A 22,371-nucleotide genomic window follows, 5' to 3' on the forward strand; every position below is an offset into this window, starting at 1 on the left:
CCGGCCCCTCCGCAGCCGGCGGGGCGCGGGGCCGTGCGGGGCGGCTGGCCGAATCCCTCTCCGGGTCGCGTTGCGGGCAGGGGAGGGAGGCACGGTGCTCACTCTCGGTTATTTTTAGTCGGTGGCTGACACCCCCGCCCGGGAGGGGCTGGTGCGGCGCCCGCAGAGGAGGTGGGGCGGGGTGGGGCGGAGAGGGAGCTCCCGGCGCCGGGGCGCTCGCTCCCGCGGGGACACACGGCGCGGCCGGGCCGGGCGGCGCGGGGAACAGCTGCGGCGGCGTGGTCGGCGGCAGCGCGGCGCTCCTCCGGGACCTGCGCCGCGCGGGGGCGGGGCGGCCGGGGAGGAGAGCGGGCGGGCGGGCGGGAAGGGGCGGGGAGCGCGCTCCTGCGGCGGCGGCGGCGGCGGCCGTCCTCATCCCGGCGGCCCGGCTCTCGAGTGGACGCGGGGCTTCGCAAATGGCTTGTCCCGTTCTCGGTCTGGAAGCTCTCCAGCCCCTGCAGCCCGAGCCGCCCCCCGAGCCCGCCTTCTCCGAGGCGCAGAAGTGGATCGAGGTACGTAACCCGCGGCGGGCGGGCGGGCGGCCTGGCCGGGGCAGCGCGAAGCCGCCGATCCGCACACGCCGGGACGACAGGTCGGGTCTCGCCTCCCCTACTCCCCCACTCCCCGCTTTCTTTTCCCGGCTGCTCCGGGTCAGCCAGCAGGGCCTCGAGCGAGCGGCCACCCCCCGGGCGCTTTGCGCTGGAGTCTCGGGCGAGGGTGGGCGCGCAGGGAGGACACTGCGGTCTAGCTGTGGGTGTCGGGGGCGGGAAGCAGTGCCCTGCGCTTCCATCCCTCCTGCCCTCCAGTCGCGCAAATCTCAGCTCCTGCCGCTTCCAGGCGCTGCCCGGGGAAGCGCAGTGCTAGCAGAAGCGCCGCAGAGGCGCATCAAGCGGGAGCCCCCGGAGTCCTGGGGACGCCGCATGTCGGCGGTCCTGCTCCCCGTCCTACCTCCGCCCCGAGCCCCCCTCCCCGTCCTTCCGGAGCGGAGTTGTTAATGTCTCACGGAATCGCACGCCCACCGGAGCCTCTGGCTGTGTTCCTGGCACCGGGTCAGGGTGTGAGGCTGGCACAAGCACACAGGGCCCGGAGCCTGCAAGACCCACCTGCGAATGCACCATCCGCATAGATGTGGCCCATCCATTGGCAGGCCCCTCTCCGTCCCGGAGGTGCCGGTTCCCGGCCCCGTTGGCGTATTTCACTTCTTAAATGGCTCGGTGGCAGGCCAGGGAAATCACTGGAGCTCTCGGCTGGCTGAGTCCAGAAAGCGCTCGCTGGCCGATCCTGATTCTCGATATCTATCTGTAGACGCAGCTTGGTGGCCCCGCGCTCCCGAAATGCCGTGTCTTGCGGGGCTTAGGACGCTTGGAGGACGCGAGGGGTAAAGGTGACCCCCTATGATCCATGCAGTGAGCCTCGGTTTCGGCAGGCCGCCTTTCTTGAAGCTTAGTGAGAGACTGATTTGACCCTGTCTTCCTCAGGGAGGGGCAGCTCACCCTCCCTGGTAGTTCAAAGCAAGAAATGTACCGCTAAGTCATGATTCGGTAATGGTGAAGCCTGTTATTACTCAGACGGTCCCCCCGGCGGCACCGCACATCTCGACGCGGTTGGACAGATTGAAATCTGCTGAACTGCCTGGGAAAACCGCTTAATGCTGCTCTAATGCTCCAGCCAGAGGCCTGCACCTTACCAGGTTAAGCTGTTTCAAGCAAGCAAGAGTGTTAGGCAGAGTTTAGAAAGATTTATTTAAAAATAGGGTCAAAACAAACAAACACAGAAGAATCAACTCAAAGCTCTGTTGCTCTAAGCCCCAAGCCTGTCTCTCATAATTTGATGGCTCATGCCCAGATGAGAAAAAGACTGTGACTCTTGTCTGGGATGTGTGGCTGGCACGGCTTGGCCTGTGACAGGTGTTTTCTCTGTGCTTCATCCTTGGGTTCACAGGACATCCAGGAAGCATTGGTAGTCACTGGCTTGGTTGAGAGTTGGAGAATTGTGTTTTTCTTGTTGTTGAACTTTAAAATTCTCAGGAGAGATTTTTGATGTGGGTGGTGATGAAGGGAGGGGTGAGAGCGGAACACGTTACAGTTCTTGAAGGCAAGTGGTTTGTTCCCAATTTCCTTAATTGTAACACGGACATACTGTACTTGAAAAAACAATGTATTTTGGTATAGTTACACACAGGAGAGTGTATACTTCTTCACTGCACACTCTGTGAATTTTGACCTAGGTATATAGTAGTACTATGCTGCTGTTTAGTCACTCAGTCATGACCATCTCTTTGCAACCCCATGAACTCTAGCCCGCCAGGTTCCTCTGTCCATGGGATTTCCCAGACAAGAATCCTGGAGTGGGTTGTCATTTCCTTCTCCAGGGAATCTTCCTGACCCAGGGATCGAACCTGCGCTGCATCTGCGGGTAGATTCTTTACCACCAAGCCCCCAGGGAAGCCCATATAGTACTGTAGCTCCTCCCCTAGGTCATGATCTAAAACATTTTCCATCCAGGTCAGTCTGTTTTTAAGTGGTGGTATATTTCAAGCTAAATATTATGCGGTGCAGAATATCTGCTCTTGTCCTGGTTCCATAGATTATTTTAAAAAAGAAGGGCTTCCTTAAGAAAGCTGAGCCCCATCGGGCCCTATAGACAGTTGGGCATTGTTCTTGATGCTTCACCAGATCTACCAGCTCAAGAATGTGAAAGCCGCAGCGGGCAGTGCGTGGCTTTAGGATGAAGCGGCCGTGGCTTTGTGCCTGTGCATTATTGAAGCGGCCTATCTCCTTTCAATCGCGGAGTTGGGTTTCAAGGAAAGGAGCGCTTCCCCTCCCAGGCTGTATAAAAAGGTGCTTGCTCCAGAGAGGTAGAGACCGCCTTTCTTCCTTCCCGGAGGTTCCTCTTGAAATGTAAATGCCCTGTCTGCAAAGCGAGGGGAACCCAGCGGCAGTAACTGATGGTTCTGCGCCCAGTTGCCCAGTGAACAAAGATTCCTCAGCTAATATAGCAATAATGTAGTACTTAGTGTGAGCTGAATTCCCAGGGGGACTGTTATCTCAAGACAATTGCATCTCCTTTAGGGGCCCCATTGTCTCTGGCAACATCCTCATTGGTAGGGCTTTGTTTTTCACTTCTGTTCAGCTGGTGATTAAATTTCCCACAGGCTTTTTTTTTTTTTTCCTTTTGAGTAGTCAGGAATTTCACCCTTTCAAAAAAATGTTCCCTTGGGTGTTGCAGGTTAATAAACAAACTTTGCAGCTTGTCTCTTCTCTTCAGTCCCTGGTCTTCCTTAAGTCAAGGATTGGCTTGAAAACTGTTCATTCTTAATAAAGGCTCAGGGAACAAGCTCCAGGAGATAACTTGTTAGTGAGGAATTTCTCGGCCTGCAGCCTTGGCTATTTGAGGGCTGTGTTACTGGGCAGGAAACGGTGGCCTGGGAACCATGCCCCAGCCTCACCCCACCCTAGCCTCTGCCTTGGCTGGCAAAGGTGAAGGCCTCAATGGAGGTCATAGGCGTGGGGTGGGGGTCGGGTGGAGGGAAGTGGGAATAGTTCCCTAACACTTGGAGTGACTTTTTATAGCTGTCGGAGCAGGCTACGTGTCTTAATGTGGCATTAGGGAGACTCCAGAAGGAAACAGCAAACTTCAAGCTTTAACTCTGGCTTCCAGCAGGCAGGGGTCTAAATTCCTTGCACATTCCTTTTCTAGCAGATCTTCCTAAGCAAAGTGGCAGCAAGTGCAGCGCAGTGGTTAGAGGTCAGGCTTTGGGGCTGGGCAGCCTCGGTTGGCATCCTAGGTGTATTGCCTTCTAGCTGTGTGACATTACAAGGCTGTGCTTCCTCTCCTTTTGGTTCTAAATCGTTTCTCTGAAAGCTAGCTCTGGAAAAGTAACAGAGATATTGTTGAAAGCGGCTGTAAAACAGGGGTACTAATAATAGATTACCTATCTGAAAGGTGTGCTGTGAAAATGAAATAAGTTAATAACATTTAAGATGCTTAGACTAGTACCTGGCTTTTAGGAAGTGCTGCATAAGTAAAAGTTGTTATTATTGTTGCCATGACATCACTCCTGCTATTAACATCCTCCTATCATTGCTATAAGAATCCTACTACCATCACCCACTGCTCTCTTTATAAATGCTGCTATTACTATCATTATTGTTCCTATTGTTAACACCAACTGCAGTTGAGTTTAAAGAAAATCTTTAGAACCCTGAGTTTTTAGTGTAAGAAATAGAATTCCGTTATCTACCCATCTCATTCTATTGTCTTACCTTATGAACGCCGGATACCTGGTCTCAAAGTTAAGTAGGTGCTGTGTGTTATTCTAACTTGTGCTAAGTGAGATTGAGGCTTCAGAGGAGAACCAGTAACATCTGCTGATAAGATGACTCTGATAGTCCAATGAGGCTTGGAAAATTATTCCTCAATATTATGTCGACTATATAAGTTTAATGCCTTTAAAGTCTTTGTTATTAGACTCCAAGCAGAATGCTCAGTTCTCCTCTTGAAGACAATCCAACATTAAATCGTTATACAAACGGTAGTTGTCTGAATGGTCATCTCCAGTATAGCAGTGTTTTGTTCACTGAAGTTGTGTCAACGCCCTCTAGAAAAAGAATAAGTCACCCATTTATTTTCCTTCCTGCTTCCTCACTTCTTTTTCCTCTTTCTCCCGCTGCCCCCCACCCCCACCGCCCATGATGGTATTTGTTAAGTTACAGGGCTTTGTTAGCAGGTCAATTATTTGAATTTTCTTAGTTCCCCTCCTGACCTTTGCCTCTCAGCCCACAACAATATTTATCTGTTCTAATCTGCAGTTATTCTCTACAATGCCAAATACTTACTGGAGAAACAGATGTCACTTCAGCTTGGGTTCAGTTGTGACCTGGAACAAGTTGCCAGGCCTTTAAGGAGGGGTTGGAAATTTCAACCCAGCTCAGCCTTACTTCTCAACTTGAGACGTTTCTCCTTTAACTTTAATCGTGACATGCCTGTGGGGCTTGGTGCTGAATATAATCTCATTTGTGACCTAATCCATATTTCACATAAGTCGGAACTAGGGCTGGAAGGGATCAGTTCTTCATTTTGGGTCATTTCCCCCCCTGCTCACACAGAATTGTTTTCTGATTCAACTGGGACCTGATTTTGAAGATTCAAAGCACTGAGGGTACCTTAGCTCTCCAAGACTGAAAACAGTTGTGTTGTTTGGCAGTGGGAGAATTTATGTGTAGCCTATGAGAGGATGTAGCATTTGGTGGCCAGCAGCATGACATTTGCAATGTAATGGTCAATGACCATATGTCATAAGTTATACAGTCATCCTAATTCTCCTTCTCTGTTGGGACTTGATGACTCTTACATCCTTTTTACAACAAAGATTTAACATTGCATACGGTTCTCTACTTGGCACGGAGAGCCAGGGAAGAGGAAGAAAAACTTTTCTGGCTGGATCAGGAGTAGAGTAGTGGTCTGAATAGATATGGAAATGAGAGCAGGCGGCGCCATTCTCACAGTGACATGTAAATGGTCTGGCTTGTTTGTACACAAGGGCTGCTATGACACAGTGCTATCGCAGGGTAGGAGAACAGTGAGGTCCCACAGATTTGGGGAAAGGGGAAGTGGAGTGGGAGGCGGAGCTGGCTTCTCTGGCCCCAGCATCTCCCTGGAAACCAAGTTTGCATCAGGCCAGCTCCAGATGAGCAGACTGAGCTCTGGCCACCAAAAAGCAGTGGGGTGGGGCCTGTGTCCCCAGGAACTGGTTCTCTGGGCCCCCGGCTCTCTGCGGATGTATGACAATGGAACCATGATGCAGACATCTGGCCAGCGATTCTGTGGCAGGCAGTGCCAGGTGGGACCAGGCAGCCCCTGGAAATTGGCCTGGCAGCTTCTCTTTTTGCTTTGGACTATTCTGAAACTTAAAAATGTCATAGCTCGGGTTAACATGGTAATGATGGTGGTGAAACCGATGCTCATGATGATAAAAGTTGCTATTTTTTGAGTGCTTACTCTATGTCAGGGACAGAGTAAAAAAGTCAAGGTAGGCATTAATCCCTTCTAAGTAAGTACTGTTATTATCCCCACTCACAGGTGAGAAAATGTCTTGCCCAAAGTTACAAGTAAGTGGCAAAACTAGAACTTTAATTGAAGCATCTTTTAAAAATATCTACAAGTATTTGCACCCAGATACCCAAAATCTGCAGTTGAAGACATCGAGGCTTCCAGGAATTAGGAGTCTTGCCTAGGTTCACCTCGTCAGGAAGTTCTGGTTAGAGTTAGGATTCCAAACTCAGGCTGCCTGACGTCGTAGTCCTTATTATCTTTCTAAAATATTTTTTAATTGAAATATAGTTGATTTACAATCTTGCGTTAGTTTCTGTTCTGCAGTAACATGATTCAGTTATACATATGCATGTTCTTTTTTTACACTCTCTTCTGTCATTGGTTATTACAAGATATTGAGTATAGTTCCCTGTGCTGCACAGGTCCTTGTTGGTGATCTATTTTATATATAGCAGTGTATATATTTTAATCCCAAACTCCTAATTTACCTCTCTCTCCCACTCGGATGTCCGTAAGTTTGTTTTCTGTGTCTGCGAGTCTATTTCTGTTTAGTAAATAATTTCATTTGTATCCTTTCTTTAGATTCTACATATAAGTGATATATGATATTTGTCTTATTTGGCTTATTTCACTTAGTATGATAATTTCTAGGTCCATCCATGTTGCTCTGTCGATGGACACTTAGGTTGCTTCCATGTCTTGCCTGCTATAAGTAGTATTGCTGTGGACATTGGGGACGCAAATATCTTTTCAGAGTATGTTTTTCTCTAGGTATATGCCCAGGAGTGGGATTATAGGCTCATACCCTTTATATTGCTTTCTACGTTTAGGACCACGTGTGCAAACTCCTGCAAGGACTGAATTTCCTGTTCCTCTGACTGTGCAGAGGCCCCCCACGCCTGTCATTCATTTTCTGAGTCACAATGTGGATTTCAGAAGCTGCAGCTGCCTAGTTAGTTTTTCTTCGCTGTTCACACCTTTCCACTACCAGGGCTGAGGGGCTGTCCTTGCAGGACAGGCCTTCTGCTGGGTGAAGGCGGGGGTGGGAAACCAAGTCGGGGGTGCTACCACGGCCCTCAGGTGAGCGGAGTCAGGCTCCGTGCCTTTGCTGGCTGCCGTCAGCCTCACTTTGCTGAGGTGGAAAGGGGCACTGGAATTGTCTGTAGCGCACGGCTGCTAGACTGGTTTCTGTCTCCTGTTGTTACAGCCCCCAGGCCCTCCACTGAACTTTTCTTAGGGCAAGTGGCTAATAGGTAAGTAATTCATTAAAAAAAATTTTTTTAAGCTTGCTGATTCGTTAACATGTGATTTCTTAAGAGGATGGATATTCTAGAATAGACTTATTGGAAAAGACCCTGATGCTGGGAAAGATTGAGAGCAAGAAGAGAAGGGGGCAACAGGGGATGAGATGGTGGGATCACATCATTGACTCAATGGAAATGAGTTTGAGCAAACTCCGGGAGATGGTGAAGGACAGGGAAGCCTGGTGTGCTGCGGCCCCTGGGGTTGCAAAGAGTCGGACACGGCTGAGTGACTGACCAATAACCTGACGTTAGGGACCATGGCTGTCTCGTAATGGTTTTTACCTCCAATGGCTGTTCCATCTGCTGATGAATGTGTAGTCCCTGGGCGCTTTAGCGTGTTCTAGTGGAGCAGGTGAGCATGCGCGTTATTCCATACTTTCCCTTCCCAGAGAGTTTGAGCAAAGACCTGATACCCATGTGATCTGTTCTGTGCTCCAAGTACGGGCACAAAGGGCTCTCTCTTCCCCATGCCGATGTGTGGGAGCGCTGTTGGGGTGTCTGTCTGAGGCTTTACCAGGCTCCTTCACTCCCACCCGAGAGTTCTCCCATCTGGACAGGGGCTCACCTGGGAGCACTTTTGTTGTTGAGTTCAGCCAAGAGGCAGGAGCTTCCAAGAGAGGAGCGTGGCAGCCTCTCCTGCAGCTGTCCCAGACCATCCTCAAGAACTGAAGGGTCTGAGTAAGCAGTTCTGTGACTTCTGGGCGTCTTGGCTTGTCACCTACATTCCAGTCTAACCCAGGTCATTTTGGCCTTTATTTTCCTGGTTGAGGACTGGATCACTTAACAGTGGTTGATTTTTGACTACTCTCATTGGACCTAGATTTTTTTTTTTTGGAAGGTCAGTTCACTCTTTTGTGATTTAGAAAACCATGCAGTACAATTTATAGTACTTCCCCTCATCTGTTCCTAAGGATGTGTGTGTGTTTACTTTTGAAGCAAATGAAAGGTATCAGGGTCTTTTGGTGGGGGGAGGATAAGAGGGAAAAAGGATGACTTCAGTGCAGTCAAATGAGGAGGGGATAATAGAGCTTTGTTTTTAAGTAATTGAGAAATATAAAAATAGCCTCAATTAGAGGGTTACTAGATGATACAGGAAGAAAATAGTCCTTAAAAAAAAATGATGGAACATTGGAAAGACTTCTGCCTGGACACGGGGAGATGTTATATCTCTCTCTGCAAGGCAGAATGATGTCATGGAGTTCAGTGCTGCTGTGGTAAAATTCCATGTTTGCAGTGTTGAAAACAACACTCCCAAAGAGGTGTCCTCATGCAGCTAGCTAACCCTGATGGTGTGGCCATAGAAGCTCGGAGAATTATGTTTGGCAAACGGGAAAAGCCAAGGGGAAGTAGTCATACAACATGCACCTAAGGAATATCTTGGCTGATACCTTTTCACACTAAACTTATACCATCAACAAAACTGTATCCTTTTATCTACGTTGGGACCTTGAGGATAAGATATTGGTTAGACTGAGAAAGCTCCATGTTTCCATGGCTCTGCAATTCTGACTGTGACATTTGCAACCATTGTCAGAGGCAACTCAGTCTCCTGGTCAACCTTAGCAGTTAGGGATGTACCCCACCCATCTATCCCTAAATAGCCCATTAGGAGACCATGCAAGAATAGACCTGCACTTGTTTTTCTTTTTAATAAAGGTCAGGGGCAGACAGGCTTGTGGCTTTTTTATTTTTACATCCCAATACTGTTATAAAAAAGTCCTCAGCCTTATTTTTTACCTAGTGGGGCACTAAGTGAGGAATTGAATTTATTTATTGTGGAGTAGATGGCTCTCTTTTCCTCTCCTAAGAAGTATTTTTTAAAAATAGTATTCAAACAATTATTTTATTCTAATAGGAAACTGAACGAAGGCTGAGATAGGTTCAGTCAGGTGGTTTGAAATATGAACATAATTATTTGGGATACTTGGTTGTCCCTCATAAGTTGGTGTGTGTGAGCTCAGTCGTGTCCAGCTTTTTGAGACCCCAAGGACTGTAGTCCTCCAGGCTCCTCGCTCCATGGGATTTCCCAGGCAAGAATACTGGAGTGGGTTGCCATTTCCTTTTCCAGGGGATCTTCCCGACCCAGGGATTGAACCCTTGTCCCTTGCATTGGCAGGTGGATACTTTACCACCGAGCCACCAGGGAAATCCTTCACTTGTGAGTTCACTTCAGTGTAAACACTAAAAAGAAGCATTAATGGTGAAGATAAGCACTAATGTGTGAAAGCGTTTTAAGCGGATTTTAAAATTCATTCCCTGAAAAGTGTTAACTGAGCTTTGACCATGTACCAGGCATCGTGCTGAGAACCAAGGTTAGATGGTGAACAAAGTAAACGTGATTCCTGTCCACAGGAAATACACAATGTAGCAGAAGTGGTGGGCATTGAACTTAAACAATAAATTCACAACAACAAATTGGGATAATTGCTATGACAACAAAGAATGAGGGTCTTAAGAGAAAATGACTTTAGGCAGGCAAGGGCTCATAGTGAAAGTGATGTTTAAGCTAAGACCATTGACGGGGTAGCATATTAAAAAGCAGAGACTTTACTTTGCCAACAAAGGTCCGTCTAGTCAAGGCTATGGTTCGTCCAGTGGTCATGTATGGATGTGAGAGTTGGACTGTGAAGAAAGCTGAGCGCTGAAAAATTGATCCTTTTGAACTGTGGTGTTGGAGAAGACTTTGAGAGTCCCTTGGACTGCAAGGAGATCCAACCAGTCCATCCTAAAGGAGATCAGTCCTGGGTGTTCACTGGAAGGACTGATGCTGAAGCTGAAACTCCAGTACTTTGGCCACCTCACGTGAAGAGTTGTTTCATTGGTAAAGACCCTGATGCTGGGAGGGATTGGGGGCAGGAGGAGAAGGGGATGACAGAGGATGAGATGGCTGGATGGCATCACCAACTCGATGGGCATGAGCTGAGTAAACTCCGAGAGTTGGTGATGGACAGGGAGGCCTGGCGTGCTGCGATTCATGGGGTCGCGAAAGAGCGACTGAACTGAACTGAACTGAGAGGGGAATTAGATTGATGCTGGTTTATTGAGATAAGGGCTTACATGCTTTTATGCTCTTGTAGTTCTCCAAGTGTGTTGAAGGCATGTGTGTAGGAGAGCAGGTGGAGAAAGGCGCTGAGTCAGAAGTGCTTGAATATTCTTGCAGGCCACTCAGAGTAGGGTTTGCATGATGGTCGACTGGAGCACTTAGGATCAAGGCACAGTAAATCAAGAGACCCTCTTCTAGAAGAAATGGCAGAGAGAACTTTGGGATTTACATTTGAACCTGGACTCTGGGATTAAAAGTCTTCCCCAGAATAGGGTCTGTAGAACCTGTGCTCTGCTCTGAGGTGAGAAGGGACTGCAGAAAACCTGCCTAATTTTAGTGAGTAAGCAGAGCAATTCTGTGTGAGACTTTGAGTGGTGACCCACAGATGTCCTCTGATTTGGGAACTTGTCCCCCAAATTCCTCTAAAAGAAGGTGCTTTATAAACTAATAAAGTTGTGTGTCATCTGGGAGCCCCGTTAGTTGTAAACCCTGTGACTTAGATTTCTTTTAACACTGAAACCCATCATCTCCAGACCCTGCCCCTCCTCCTTCCACATGGCCCAACATGGCTGCTGGAGATTCACCATCATATCACCCTTCCAGGAAGCAGGGTGAAGAAAGGGAAAATGAAGAGTGCATCCTTCCGCTATAAGATGCCTTTCAGACAATTCTTTCTGACACTTCTACTTTCATTTTATTGCCTGGGATTTCAGTAACATGACCTCTCTTGACTGGAGGGGAAGGTGGGTATTCCCAGGTAATAATCGGGGTTCCGTTCCTCAGGAGGAAGGAGAGAATGGTGGTTCAGGTAGGGGTGCCCTGGAATGCCCCTTCTCCACTTCTCCAGGGGCAGATCCTTTTAAGACAGGGCTTAACTATGACTGCTGCTGGGACAGACTCCCTGATTCCTGTAAGCCCACTGATCCTCTGTGCATACCTGACATTTAGGATTCACCTCTGTCAGAAACGTTGTCGTATTTCATGGTAACAAGCAGACTGTTGCTTGGGGCCTGCCTGCTTTGCTAAGCCCCAGGGCTCTTGTGGCCATGGTGTGGGTCTTGGTGACCATCCCATTCCTCTTTGGTTTATTCTCTCTGCTCCGACAGGGCCCCAGCGCCGCATTCCCCGCTGCCCGAGAGATTTCTCAGTGAGTCCGTGCCCAGCTATGATTGCCTGATTGGCACTTGGACTCTGCTGTGGCAGAGAAAATAGACTCTGTTGCTGCCCTGACGGGAAGCAGGGTGGTTTTTTTTTTTTTTTAAAGACTGATTAAAAAAAGCCGTTTACCCAGTAGTTGCCTGGAGACAGTCAGTGATCGGACACTTGGGGAAGTGATTGTACTCTTGGCTCTTAGGTAGGTGATATCAGTTGAAGGAATTATTTAGGAGGCCGCCCTTGCCCTCAGGTTGGACTGGGGCAGGGCTGTGCTCTGCCCTTGGCGTTCCTGTCGGCGGGGCTGGAGAGCAGACGTCTGCTTTCTCCCAATAAACATGCTTGCTTCCCAGCATTCTGCCGCCAACTCTCACCGCCCCCTTGTGTCCCCACCTCGGCCAGTCAGCCAGCCTCCTCTCTCTCCCCTGTGGTAGGATCCAGGTAAAGAGATAGCAGGGAGGAATTTTATGCTAGCGGTCATCTGGGTAAGTTCCTATTGGATAGGTATTTTAAACGGACCATGCCCCCCACACAGGCTAACGACCAGCAGCTGACATTAATCAGGGGCTATGACTGTGAGCGGTCATTGTCATGACCCAATGGAAACACTGAGAAATGGCATTCTCTCTGCCTTTCCTACAGAACATGAAAAAAGGGAGCGTGTGGAGCTGAATGTTATCAACCAGCAGATGTGGTTGCCGCCTGTTTCCTCAGGAACCTTGCAAGATGTCATAAATCGGAGGGGTGGGTGACAAGTGGAGGCCTGCTTCATCATGTTGCGGGAGTTGATGGAGTGTGATAATGTAGAGTGATAAAGTGGATAGCTCAGTGCCAAATAAATACAACAGTTAACAGAACTCACTTGTAGAACACATCTTAGGGCCGTGCGTGTCTAGGAGCTTGGCTTATAATATATAATATAATGTAATATAGCATAATATAATATAACCTATAACCTAGCACTGTGCCTGGCACGTAAGGGGCTTCTCAGGTAAGCACCACTTTATGCCCATTTTACATGACAGGAAAACTGGAATGCAGGAATGTTACTGATTTGCCTGAAGTCACATAGTTAATAAGTGGTAGAGCTGGGATTTGAGCCCAGGCGGTTTGGTTCCGGAGCTTGAGCTTGAGCTGGTGACTGCTCTGCTTTAGAAGTAAAAGCAACCATCTGCTTGCTTAGATCCCAGCCATCTAAGCCAGCAGATGACCTGCCCTCCCGTCTTCCTCATTCCCTCAGCAGCTGTTTAGTGAGCATCTTCTGTGTGCATCATACTGTTGGTTGCTAGGAAACAGTCCCACCTCTGTGACTCCCAAGCGCATTCTCTGAAACTGGAGCCTTCTTATTGCTTTTAAAAAGATACATTTTGGCAGTAGCGTGGTTAGGACTGTGATGAAAAACCATTGCAGGAGCAGAATAAACCATGTCTGATGGGTGGAACTATTTTTACTTCCTTTCTCTTTACCAGTCTCTTTTCCCTTGGTTGAGATATGGCTCCGTGTTTTTCTATCCAGTGGTCCTAGACCAGGAATTGGCAATGGCACCCCACTCCAGTACTCTTGCCTGGAAAATCCCATGGACAGAGGAGCCTGGTAGGCTGCGGTCCATGGGGTCGCTAAGAGTTGGACATGACTGGGCGACTTCACTTTCACTTTTCACTTTCATGCATTGGAGAAGGAAATGGCAACCCACTCCAGTGTTCTTGCCTGGAGAATCCCAGGCATGGGGGAGCCTGGTGGGCTGCCGTCTATGGGGTCGCAAAGAGTCGGACACGACTGATGTGACTTAGCAGCAGCAGCAGACCAGAAATTATTAACAGGAGGAAGAAAAGCATGTGGTTAGTATGCATCTCTGCCAGGCATTGTGCTGGGTGTTCGGCATTTGTCATTGTATTTAGTCCTTGGGTCACACAGATATCCGTTGCCCACTGACTCAGGTTGAGGGTCTCTGCTGTGACTGTTGCAGTGTGTTTCTTTAACGTTAAGGCTGGCTGGCAGATGGGTCAGGACTCAGATCTGATGCGGCTCCAGGGCCCTCACACAATGCCCCTGCGGTGGTCCTTCTCTTGGGCCAGTCTTTCAGTACTTCTTGATTGCAGCTCCCTTCTCAGCTCTCTGAGCCGGCCTGGGGCCCTGGTGTTCTGAGCAAATACCATTGGCTGTGCTACAGTTTATGTTTCTGTAGTGTGAATTATTGCATATGCAATTGGGAAATAGGGAGTGATGCTTTCAAGATCCACGTTGCAGCGGTTCATGTGAGATTTTCCTAGCACCTTTGTATCTGGCATTACCCGTTAGCAGTAATTGAAAGCAAAGAAGACTAGTGTTAAGTGAACCAGGGAAGCAATGGCACCTTGTTCTCGCTCTGGGCTCCATTTGGCTTTGCATTTATTAAAAAGTTTGATTTTCCCAGACCTTTCTGCGTTTTATCTTATCTTCTTAATGCAGCAGCTTGTCTTTCCTTACACCCTTTCCATACTGCCTCTTGATCCCATCCTCCTCTCTGGTACAAGTCCCACATTTATAACAGGAAGTAGAAAACATCTTTTTATATGTGCTAGTAATTCTCAGTTTCTTATTGTTTTTGTTATTCTGGTTACAAAGTTGAATGGGACTTGAGCCTTCTGTCCCAACTCTAAATTTTCCATCAGCCTTATTATTTTTTAGTGTGTGATTTTGCAATATATGAGGTTTTTGGTTATTTGTCTTACTTTGGGACATTATTCATTCATTTTCAGGAATTGCTTTGTTTTATAGTGGAAACACTTGGATTTTAATGTTTTGTGGAGACTCTCTCTACTCACATGCTCAGATCACAGACAGAAATGTGTAAAACAACAGCTGGATGATTCCTGATGCTGGAATTTAGACTCTTGGGTCATAAGAAACTTTTTAAGGAATTTTACATTTCCTACCTACCATCAGACGACCTTAGACAGCATTCCCCAGAGAAGCTCCTCCTGTTTTTGGAGAAGGGGTGAAATAGCGCAGTCTTTTCCTCTGAGGCATCTTTCTTTTAGATTTTATGTGTTCGTAGTACTTCAAGTACCTTCCCAGGCGGCTCACTAGTAAAGAATCCACCTGCCAATGTGGGAGATGCAGGAGATGTGGGTTCGATCCCCGTGTCGAGAAGATGCCCTGGAGTGTGTGTGCGTGTGGTGTGCGTTCAGAAAAGGAACAGGAAGTCCTGTGGACATAGAGAGGTCTGGGCCTCCTTCACTCTGTGGGCCTTGGGCCGCTTCTGTGAGGAAGAGCTGCTGAGCTGAGACCTCAAGGATGAGTAGGGACTGGTCAGACAGAAAGGACCAGGAGACTGTGTTCCAGGTGGAGGCTGGGGGATGGACAGAGACTCCAAAGAGCGAGCCCTGGGAGGCGGGCGTGTGGGGACCCAGGGCCGGGGAGGTGCAGGGCGAAGGCCGTGGGGGGAGGGCCGTCAGCCTGGCGCAGAAGCTGGGCTCCGCAGGGCTGTGGGCTTGCGCCTGGAGGCCAGGGATCAGATTTTCTGTCAACGTCCTAAAATTATCCTAGTTCATGACAGTAATTTATACTTACTGCTGGCTGGCCCTATTCTAAGCATTAGCTTCTCAGCCGTCCTGTAAGCCAGGTGCAAACGTTTTTTCCTCTTATTTTATAGAGAAATAAGTAAATAGTTGAAGATCACACAGTCATTAGATGGTGGGGCTGATCTTCAAACCCAGGCAGTCTGACTGCTTTATCTGTGCTTGTAACCACCACTCAATGGGCCGTGATCCAGCCTCTTCACCAAGGGCAACCTTGAGGGATGTTGGTGGTGGGGGGCAGCAGTGAAGAGGTGGGCCGAGTGGGAGTGTGGGTGATGACTCCGTGCTGGAGGCCTGTGTTGACTTTGAACATGTTTTCAGTAATTTCCAAGAAACTCCCCAAGTGAATCTTTTCATCCAATATACTGCCTGATAGTTGCTGCCACCTGGAAGGGGGAGTTATTTTATCCAGATGAGGCCTCAGGCATCGCCCCAGCCCTGCATTCTAATGCATTTATGGTCTTGGTTCCTGGGTGGCCTGATGGACCCTGATAAACCACTGATTTTTAACTTCCACCAGGAGCTGTGAATTGTATAATGTGTCAAAAATTTTTCTTATTCATGTGGTTTTTTATGAGTGTGTTTAGTAATTTTATTCATTAAAACATTCTTTTGTGTGTTTGAGTTTGTAAAACTAAACTAACTGTTCTTTTGCAAGCAACAGAAATTCAACCTAAACTGGCTTTAGGGGAAAAAAAGATGGTTTATTGACCTCCTGACAGCCTGGAGGTAGATTCCTACTTCAGACGCGGTTGATTCAGCGGCTCTATGGTATCAGTAAAGACAAGGATTCTCTCGGCCTTTCAGCTGTGCTGTACATTGCATGGCTTTATGCTCAGGCTTTGTGTAAGTATCTAACCTGCCCTCCTCCATTCCAGAAAGTCCAGGTTTTTCTCCTTGCGGGCTTGGCTGGGCAGGAGCAATTCCAGTCCTCATGTTCTCTTTACACCCTCTGGGCAGAGAACGGAGACACATCCCTCTTTCATAATCACCTGGGGAATAGATAAATTGATTAGCTTAAGCCAGTCAGCATCCACCTTGGCCCATCCCTAGTAAGGGATGGTATGTTCATCCCCACCGCTGGCTCCTACCCAGCAGTGAAGAGGTGAATTCCCTAAAGGAAAATCTGGGGGAAGTAGATGATGAGAAGGTAGATGTGAGTTTGAGCAAGCTCTGGGAGATAATGAAGGACAGGGAAGCCAGCAAATGTTAGCAACATTTTGGTAACCAACGAATGTTACCAACATTTTAATTAAAATTCAGTAGTATATAGGAGGGCATTCACGGGAGCAAGACTATAGAGAAAAGCAAGGAAATAGTTAAAAAAAAAACTCAGAACAGTGGCTCCTTGGAGCTGAGCTTGGTATTATAATCTAGGTTGGTTAAAAAAGGCATTAACAGATTGTTTAGAAGACTAGAAAAGGGTCAGTTTAGAGATGTCGTTGAGTGTCACATCCCCAACTCAGCCCCTAGTTGATTCTATGAGGTGTAAAGATGTGGTTGAGTGAAACACTGGTTTTGAAGTGTTGACTAAAAAGTAATGTAACTCATACAACTCAATAGTAAAACCACAAACAATCTGATTAAAAAATGGGCAGAGGAACTGAATAGACATTTTTCTAAAGAGGACATACAGATGGCCAACAAGTACATGCAAATGTGCGCAACATCCCTCACCAGTAGGGAAATGTGTCAAAACCGCAGTGAGATATCACCTCACACTTGTTAGATGGCTATCCTCAAAAAGATGGTGAAGAACAAGTGTTGGTGAGGACGTAGAGAAAAGGGAACTCTTATGCCCTGTGGGTAGGCATGGGCATTGGTGCAGCAACTATGGAAAACAGTGTGGAGCTTCCTCAAAAAATTAAACATAGAGCTACCATGTGATTTAGCAATTCCACTTCTGGGTATTTTCCCAAAGGAAATAAGAACACCGATTCAAAAAATATATGCACCTGTATGTTCATTACAGCATTATTTACAATAGCCAAGATATGGAAACAACCTATTAATGAGTGTCTATCAAGAGATGAGTGAATAAAAAAGATGTGATCTGTACACACACCCAGACACATGCATGCACACACACAATGAATTCTAATCAGCCATAAAAAAAGGAGAAAATCTCTCCATTTGTGACGTTCATGAAGGAACCTTGGGTATTATGCTAAGTGAAATAAGTCAGACAGAGACAGATAAATATTGTATGATCTAACTTATATGTGGCATCTTAAAAAAAAAAGTTGAACTGATAAAAATGGAGAATAGAAAAGTGGTTGCCGGGGTTGAGGGTGGGGGAAATATGGAGAGGTTTGTAAAATGGTACAAACTTTCAGGTGTAAGATGAATATCTAATGTGTAACATGGTGACTGTAGTTGATAATACTGTGTTGTTAAGATTTGCTAAGAGAGAACTTAATGTTCTCACCAGAAAAAAATCCCATATATATAATATACACAAGCATATATATATATAAATACATGAGGTGACAGAAAGTGTTAATTAGTTAGATGGAAGGAATCCTCTCATGTATATGTATTAGATCATCATGACAGACATTTAAAATATCTTGTCATTTTATTTGTCAATTATGCCTTAAGAAAGCTGAAAAAAAAAAAAGAAAAACATAAAACGGTCCAGCCTGGGTCCTTCAGTTCTCCTTTGCATTCAGTTTACGTTGACTGTTTTACTGAATTATATAAGAGAGGCGCTGTTGACAGATGTTAGAAATGAGGTCATGCAACGCCAGAAGCCGATTCGTTCCCCCATCCAGGTTCCTGTTCCTCAGGTGAGGCTGTGTTCTGTGGAGCCTGAAGCCTGGAAATAGCAGAGCCACGCCGCTGCTGCTCGCCGGAGAAGGCCCGCCGTGTCTGCACGCTCCCCAGGCGTGTGGGTTTCTAAAAGAGGGTCTGGCGGCTGTCGCCCACTGATCCTCTGGCTGAGTGACCCAGATTGGCACAGCGCAACTGGATCCTGGGCAGAGCCTGTACGGGAAAGAGGAGGGTAAAAATAAAAACCACTCGGACCGGGTAGGTGGAGTCAGGATGCTTGAAGCTCACTGGTTGCTTCACTCCGCCTTGGTTAGATTTTCTTTCTTTCTTTTTTTTTTTTTTTGAGGACTAGCAGTGGTCATAGGGATGGTTTTCTAGGTTTCTTAAACAGTAAAATAGTTTCATATAGCACAGCAAAACACGTTCTAAGATGCGTTTTCTATATGTAGAAAATACATTTTTTGAGTTTACAATATCTTACCTGTAACATGTAGAATATCTTTACCTGTAAAATATCTCATGTTTTATTTATCCCGCTTCCCTGGTGTCTCAGACAGTAAAGAATCTACCCGCAATGTGGGAGACCTGGATTTGATTCCTGGGTTGGGAAGATCCCCTGGAGGAGGGCGTGGCAGCCCACTCCAGTATTCTTGCTTGGAGAATCCCATGGACAGAGTAGGCTATTGTCCATGGGGTCGCAAAGAGTCAGGCATGACTGAGTGATTAAGCATATTCAAGTCTTTAATAAACCTTATTTCCAAAGGCATCTCTTTTATGGAATTTCTGTCTGAAATAAGACCTCTGTCTTTCCCTCTTTGATAATTGAGTGAAATGAGCTTGTCATATAGGGTTTTGTTTTACACATGATTTTCTTTGTTATAAAGAGTAACAGTGTTTAAGTATGGTGTCAATTATTCAGTGCGAATAGTTTTTCAACCCTGTCATTTTTTTGGGTTTTGACATTTCTATTTTAAAGTGTGGATTTGCTAATTTTTGAAGCTCTGGTCCTCATTAGTGGAAATTTTGAGTTTTTTATTTTTGGCATTTGACCAAGATGATTTTTTAAAGTGCAGAAGCAGTTTCTATGTCACATTTTCATCATTACTGATAGCTTTGAACTGTGTGACATTTTTTTTTTCTCTTACGCTTGGTGTTTTTTTATGTAAGCATCTTTCTGTGATCTGTAGATTGAAAATTAAAATCCTCCAATGAGCATTGCTTTGCAATGCAATATATGAGTATTAAATATTGATATTAAATATCAATTGATATTAAAATATATGGAGAATGTGAGTATAAATTATTTTAAAAATAAAATTAAAAAATAATCTCATACCCTAATAGAGACACATTTCAAAAAAAAATTTTTTTTTTAAATTTTGGCAGTGTTTATATCATGATGCTAGTTTGGAATAAGAGTTCTAAGAATTTTCTTACATATCATTTATTAAGTTACTAATTATTTTAAAATCTACTTAGAGACTAATAATGCCTATGAGTATCTTTTGGGAGTGATAGAAATATTATAGAATTAGATGGTGGTGATGGTTGCCCATTTATTTATAATACTTAGTGAAAATACTAAAAAAAAATTCTGAATTATACATTATACATACATTAAAAGAGTTTTATGTTAAATCTATTAAAAGCTCATAATGTTGTCAGCACTGTTCCCAGTCCTCAAGACATGTTAAAAGACACATGAAATTAAGGTATATATTAGTTGACTCTCGGTACAATAGTGCAGTGTGACGCATCAATCACCCACCAAAACTCTCAGAGGCAGAGAGCAGTAGTTTTTATTTTTTCTATCTCGTGGACCCAAGGGTCTCTTGGAGCAGTTCTGCTTCGAGCTCCGGGTTGTCTGCACTTGAGTCAAGCCTGTGGATTGGGTTCAGATCTGCTTCATGTGTTTGTTCTCCTTGGCCCAGAGACTATGTGGGAGACGCCTGCATGGCAAATGCATGACAGGTGCACCAGAGCGCAGCCAAATCATGCAGCAGATTTAAGGTCTCCACTTGCCTCGCATCTACTCACATTCCCCTGCCAAAGCAAGCGGCGTGGCCAAGGCAGTGGGACAGGGCAAGGCATTCTTCTCACAAGGGGAGGGGAGAGGAAGGGAAGGGAGGGGAAGGGATATTCTTCAGGCAATACTCCAGTCTGTCCTGAAGCGTTTGTGGTTCCTGGTAGCTGCAAAAGAAGAAGGGAACTGATCCCTGGATCAGGATCAGTGTCTTTGAGAAGATGAGCATCGGGTTGAGTCTTGATAAGTGAGCCTGTGTGGTCAGCTGGAGGGAGAAGGTAAGGGTGAGGAGGATAAGAGCAAGGGCTGGCGAAGGGCCTCTGAGATCATGAGAACACCTTGAGCAGAGGCGTGGAGGTCTGCAGGAGCAGGGCATGTCCAGGAAGCAGCAGGGACCCAGAGGACAGCATCTGGAAAGGGCTGCTGGGAGAAAATACCGGGTCCCACCCATGAAGACCTGTGTGCCGTGCCTCAGGGTTTGGTGTTGGAACTAAAAGGGCTGGACTCTGGAATCACAGCCTGGGTTCAAAACTTGGCCATTCCATTTCACTAGCTCTGTGACTGTGGGGGAACTTACTTAGCCTCTCTGTGCCTTAGTTCATCATCTGTAAAATGGTAAAGGCTGTTTTCAGTGCCTACCTCGTGAACTGTTAGGATTAAAAAGTTAACACATAGCACCTGTAAAAGTGCTTGACATTTAATCAAGTGTTTAATAGATGTTGACAGCTAGTAGCATTTTAAAGTGGAGTTTAGATTTTGTCTGGAAGCAAGGAGGAATAACTCAAAGGAAGGAACAGACCCCTGGTGGTTCAGATAGTAAAGAATCTGCCTGCAATGCAGGAGACCCAGGTTTGATCCCTGGGTTGGCAAGATCACCTGGGGAAGGGAATGGCAACCCACTCCAGTGTTCTTTCCTGGAGAATCCCTGGACAGAGGAGCCTGGCAGGCTGTAGTTCATGGGGTTGCAAAAGAGTCAGATAGCTCTGAGCGAGTGGGAGGATAATTTTGGTGGCAAGGAAGGGAATGATCACGGGGATTGGTGCTGAAGCAGGGATGCCAGAGGGTTATTGCAGGAATATAGATACGGTGATCATGGTAGCAAAGTGGGTGTGAATATGAGAGACATTAAGGATGTAACATGGATGAGATTTAATGAGTGAATGGATGGGGGAGATGAGAGAAACGGAGAAATTGAGAGCAACTCCCAAATTTATCGCTTGATCAGCTGGGTGGTAGACAGGGGACATAGGAAGAAGAGTGATGTGAGCAGAAAGAGGATGAGCTCAAGTTTTAAATGCGTTATTGGAGGAGCCTAGTCAGGGATGTTTAAGGAACCGTGTCCCTTGGCTGTAAGAGGATAGTGTGAATTATTTTAAGCGACTGCAGTGATCTAAGGCGTAGTGAGTGGTATAGAAGCGGGAGAGGGGGCGTAGATGGTAATTTTGTGGTGCTTGACAGTGAAGAAGGCAGACAGCTGTAAACAGCAGGGGGAGAGGCGTACAGGATCGTAGTAGGATTTGTTTCGTTCTGTACATGAAGATGGAGAGATGTGAACATATTACATGACTTTGAGAGACGAGGAGGGGAGCTATTGATGATATCACAGTGAGAAGGAATGACTGAGAAGACGAGTTCCTGAGACATACAGGAAGGGAATTTAGATGAGATGTAGGTAGGAGAAAAGATGCTTCTCGATACTTGTCAAGAAAACTATTAAAAGCTTTGTGATGATGCATTAGTTATTTATTGCTGCATAACAAATTAATCCCAAACTTAGCAGTTTAAGTCAACAAATATTTATCATTTCTCCAGTTTCTGTGAATCAGAAATTTAGGAAGGTTAGGTGCGTGGTTCTGTCTCAGGGTCTCTTTGGGGGTTACAAATCAGATTGTTGGCTTGGGGTGTAATCATCTGAAGGCTTGACTAGGGCTAGAAGATCCTCTTCTTTTTTTTGAGGTCTTTATTGAGTTTGCTACAGTATTGCTTCTGCTTTTTTTATGTTTTGTTTTTTTTCACCCTGGGGCATGTGGGACCTTGGTTCTCTGACCAGGGATTGAACCTGCTCCCCCTGCATTGGAAGGTGAAATCTTAACTGCTGGGCCACCAGGAGAGCCCCAGAGACTCTCTCTTCTAAGACAGTCCATTTATGTGAGCAGGAGCTTTAGGTCTTTGCTGGCTGTTGGCAGGAGGTCTTAGTTCCTTGCCTTGCAGGCCTCTCTGTAAGGGCCACTTGAGTGTCCTTGTGACAACTCACATCCTCCCAGAGTGAGTGATTTAAGAGAGTCAGGATGATGCCATAATCCTATTGTGACCTGGCCGCAGACTTCACAGGCTTCCATATCTGCCAAGTTGTATTCCTTAGGAGTGAGTCAATAAGTGTAACCCACACTCAAAAGGAGGGGAATTAGGCTTCACGTTTTGAAG

At 46.4% G+C, this 22,371-nt stretch overlaps 1 protein-coding gene across 13 annotated transcripts in view; it reads left to right on the forward strand.

The window, feature by feature from the left end:
* The first annotated feature begins 435 nt into the window (after positions 1–435).
* Positions 436–22,371, forward strand: part of LIMCH1 (LIM and calponin homology domains 1) — a 348,017-nt gene continuing 326,081 nt past the window's right edge. For all 13 annotated transcript variants that reach the window (XM_043871027.1, XM_043871031.1, XM_043871033.1 and 10 more), the window contains exon 1: positions 436–551. In XM_043871027.1, coding sequence (XP_043726962.1) covers positions 456–551 — 96 coding nt within the window. In that variant the 5' untranslated portion in view covers positions 436–455. The remainder of the gene's footprint in view (positions 552–22,371) is intronic.

This window comes from Cervus elaphus, chromosome 17 (assembly GCF_910594005.1).
Source record: "Cervus elaphus chromosome 17, mCerEla1.1, whole genome shotgun sequence".
Taxonomy (NCBI): Eukaryota; Metazoa; Chordata; class Mammalia; order Artiodactyla; family Cervidae; genus Cervus; species Cervus elaphus.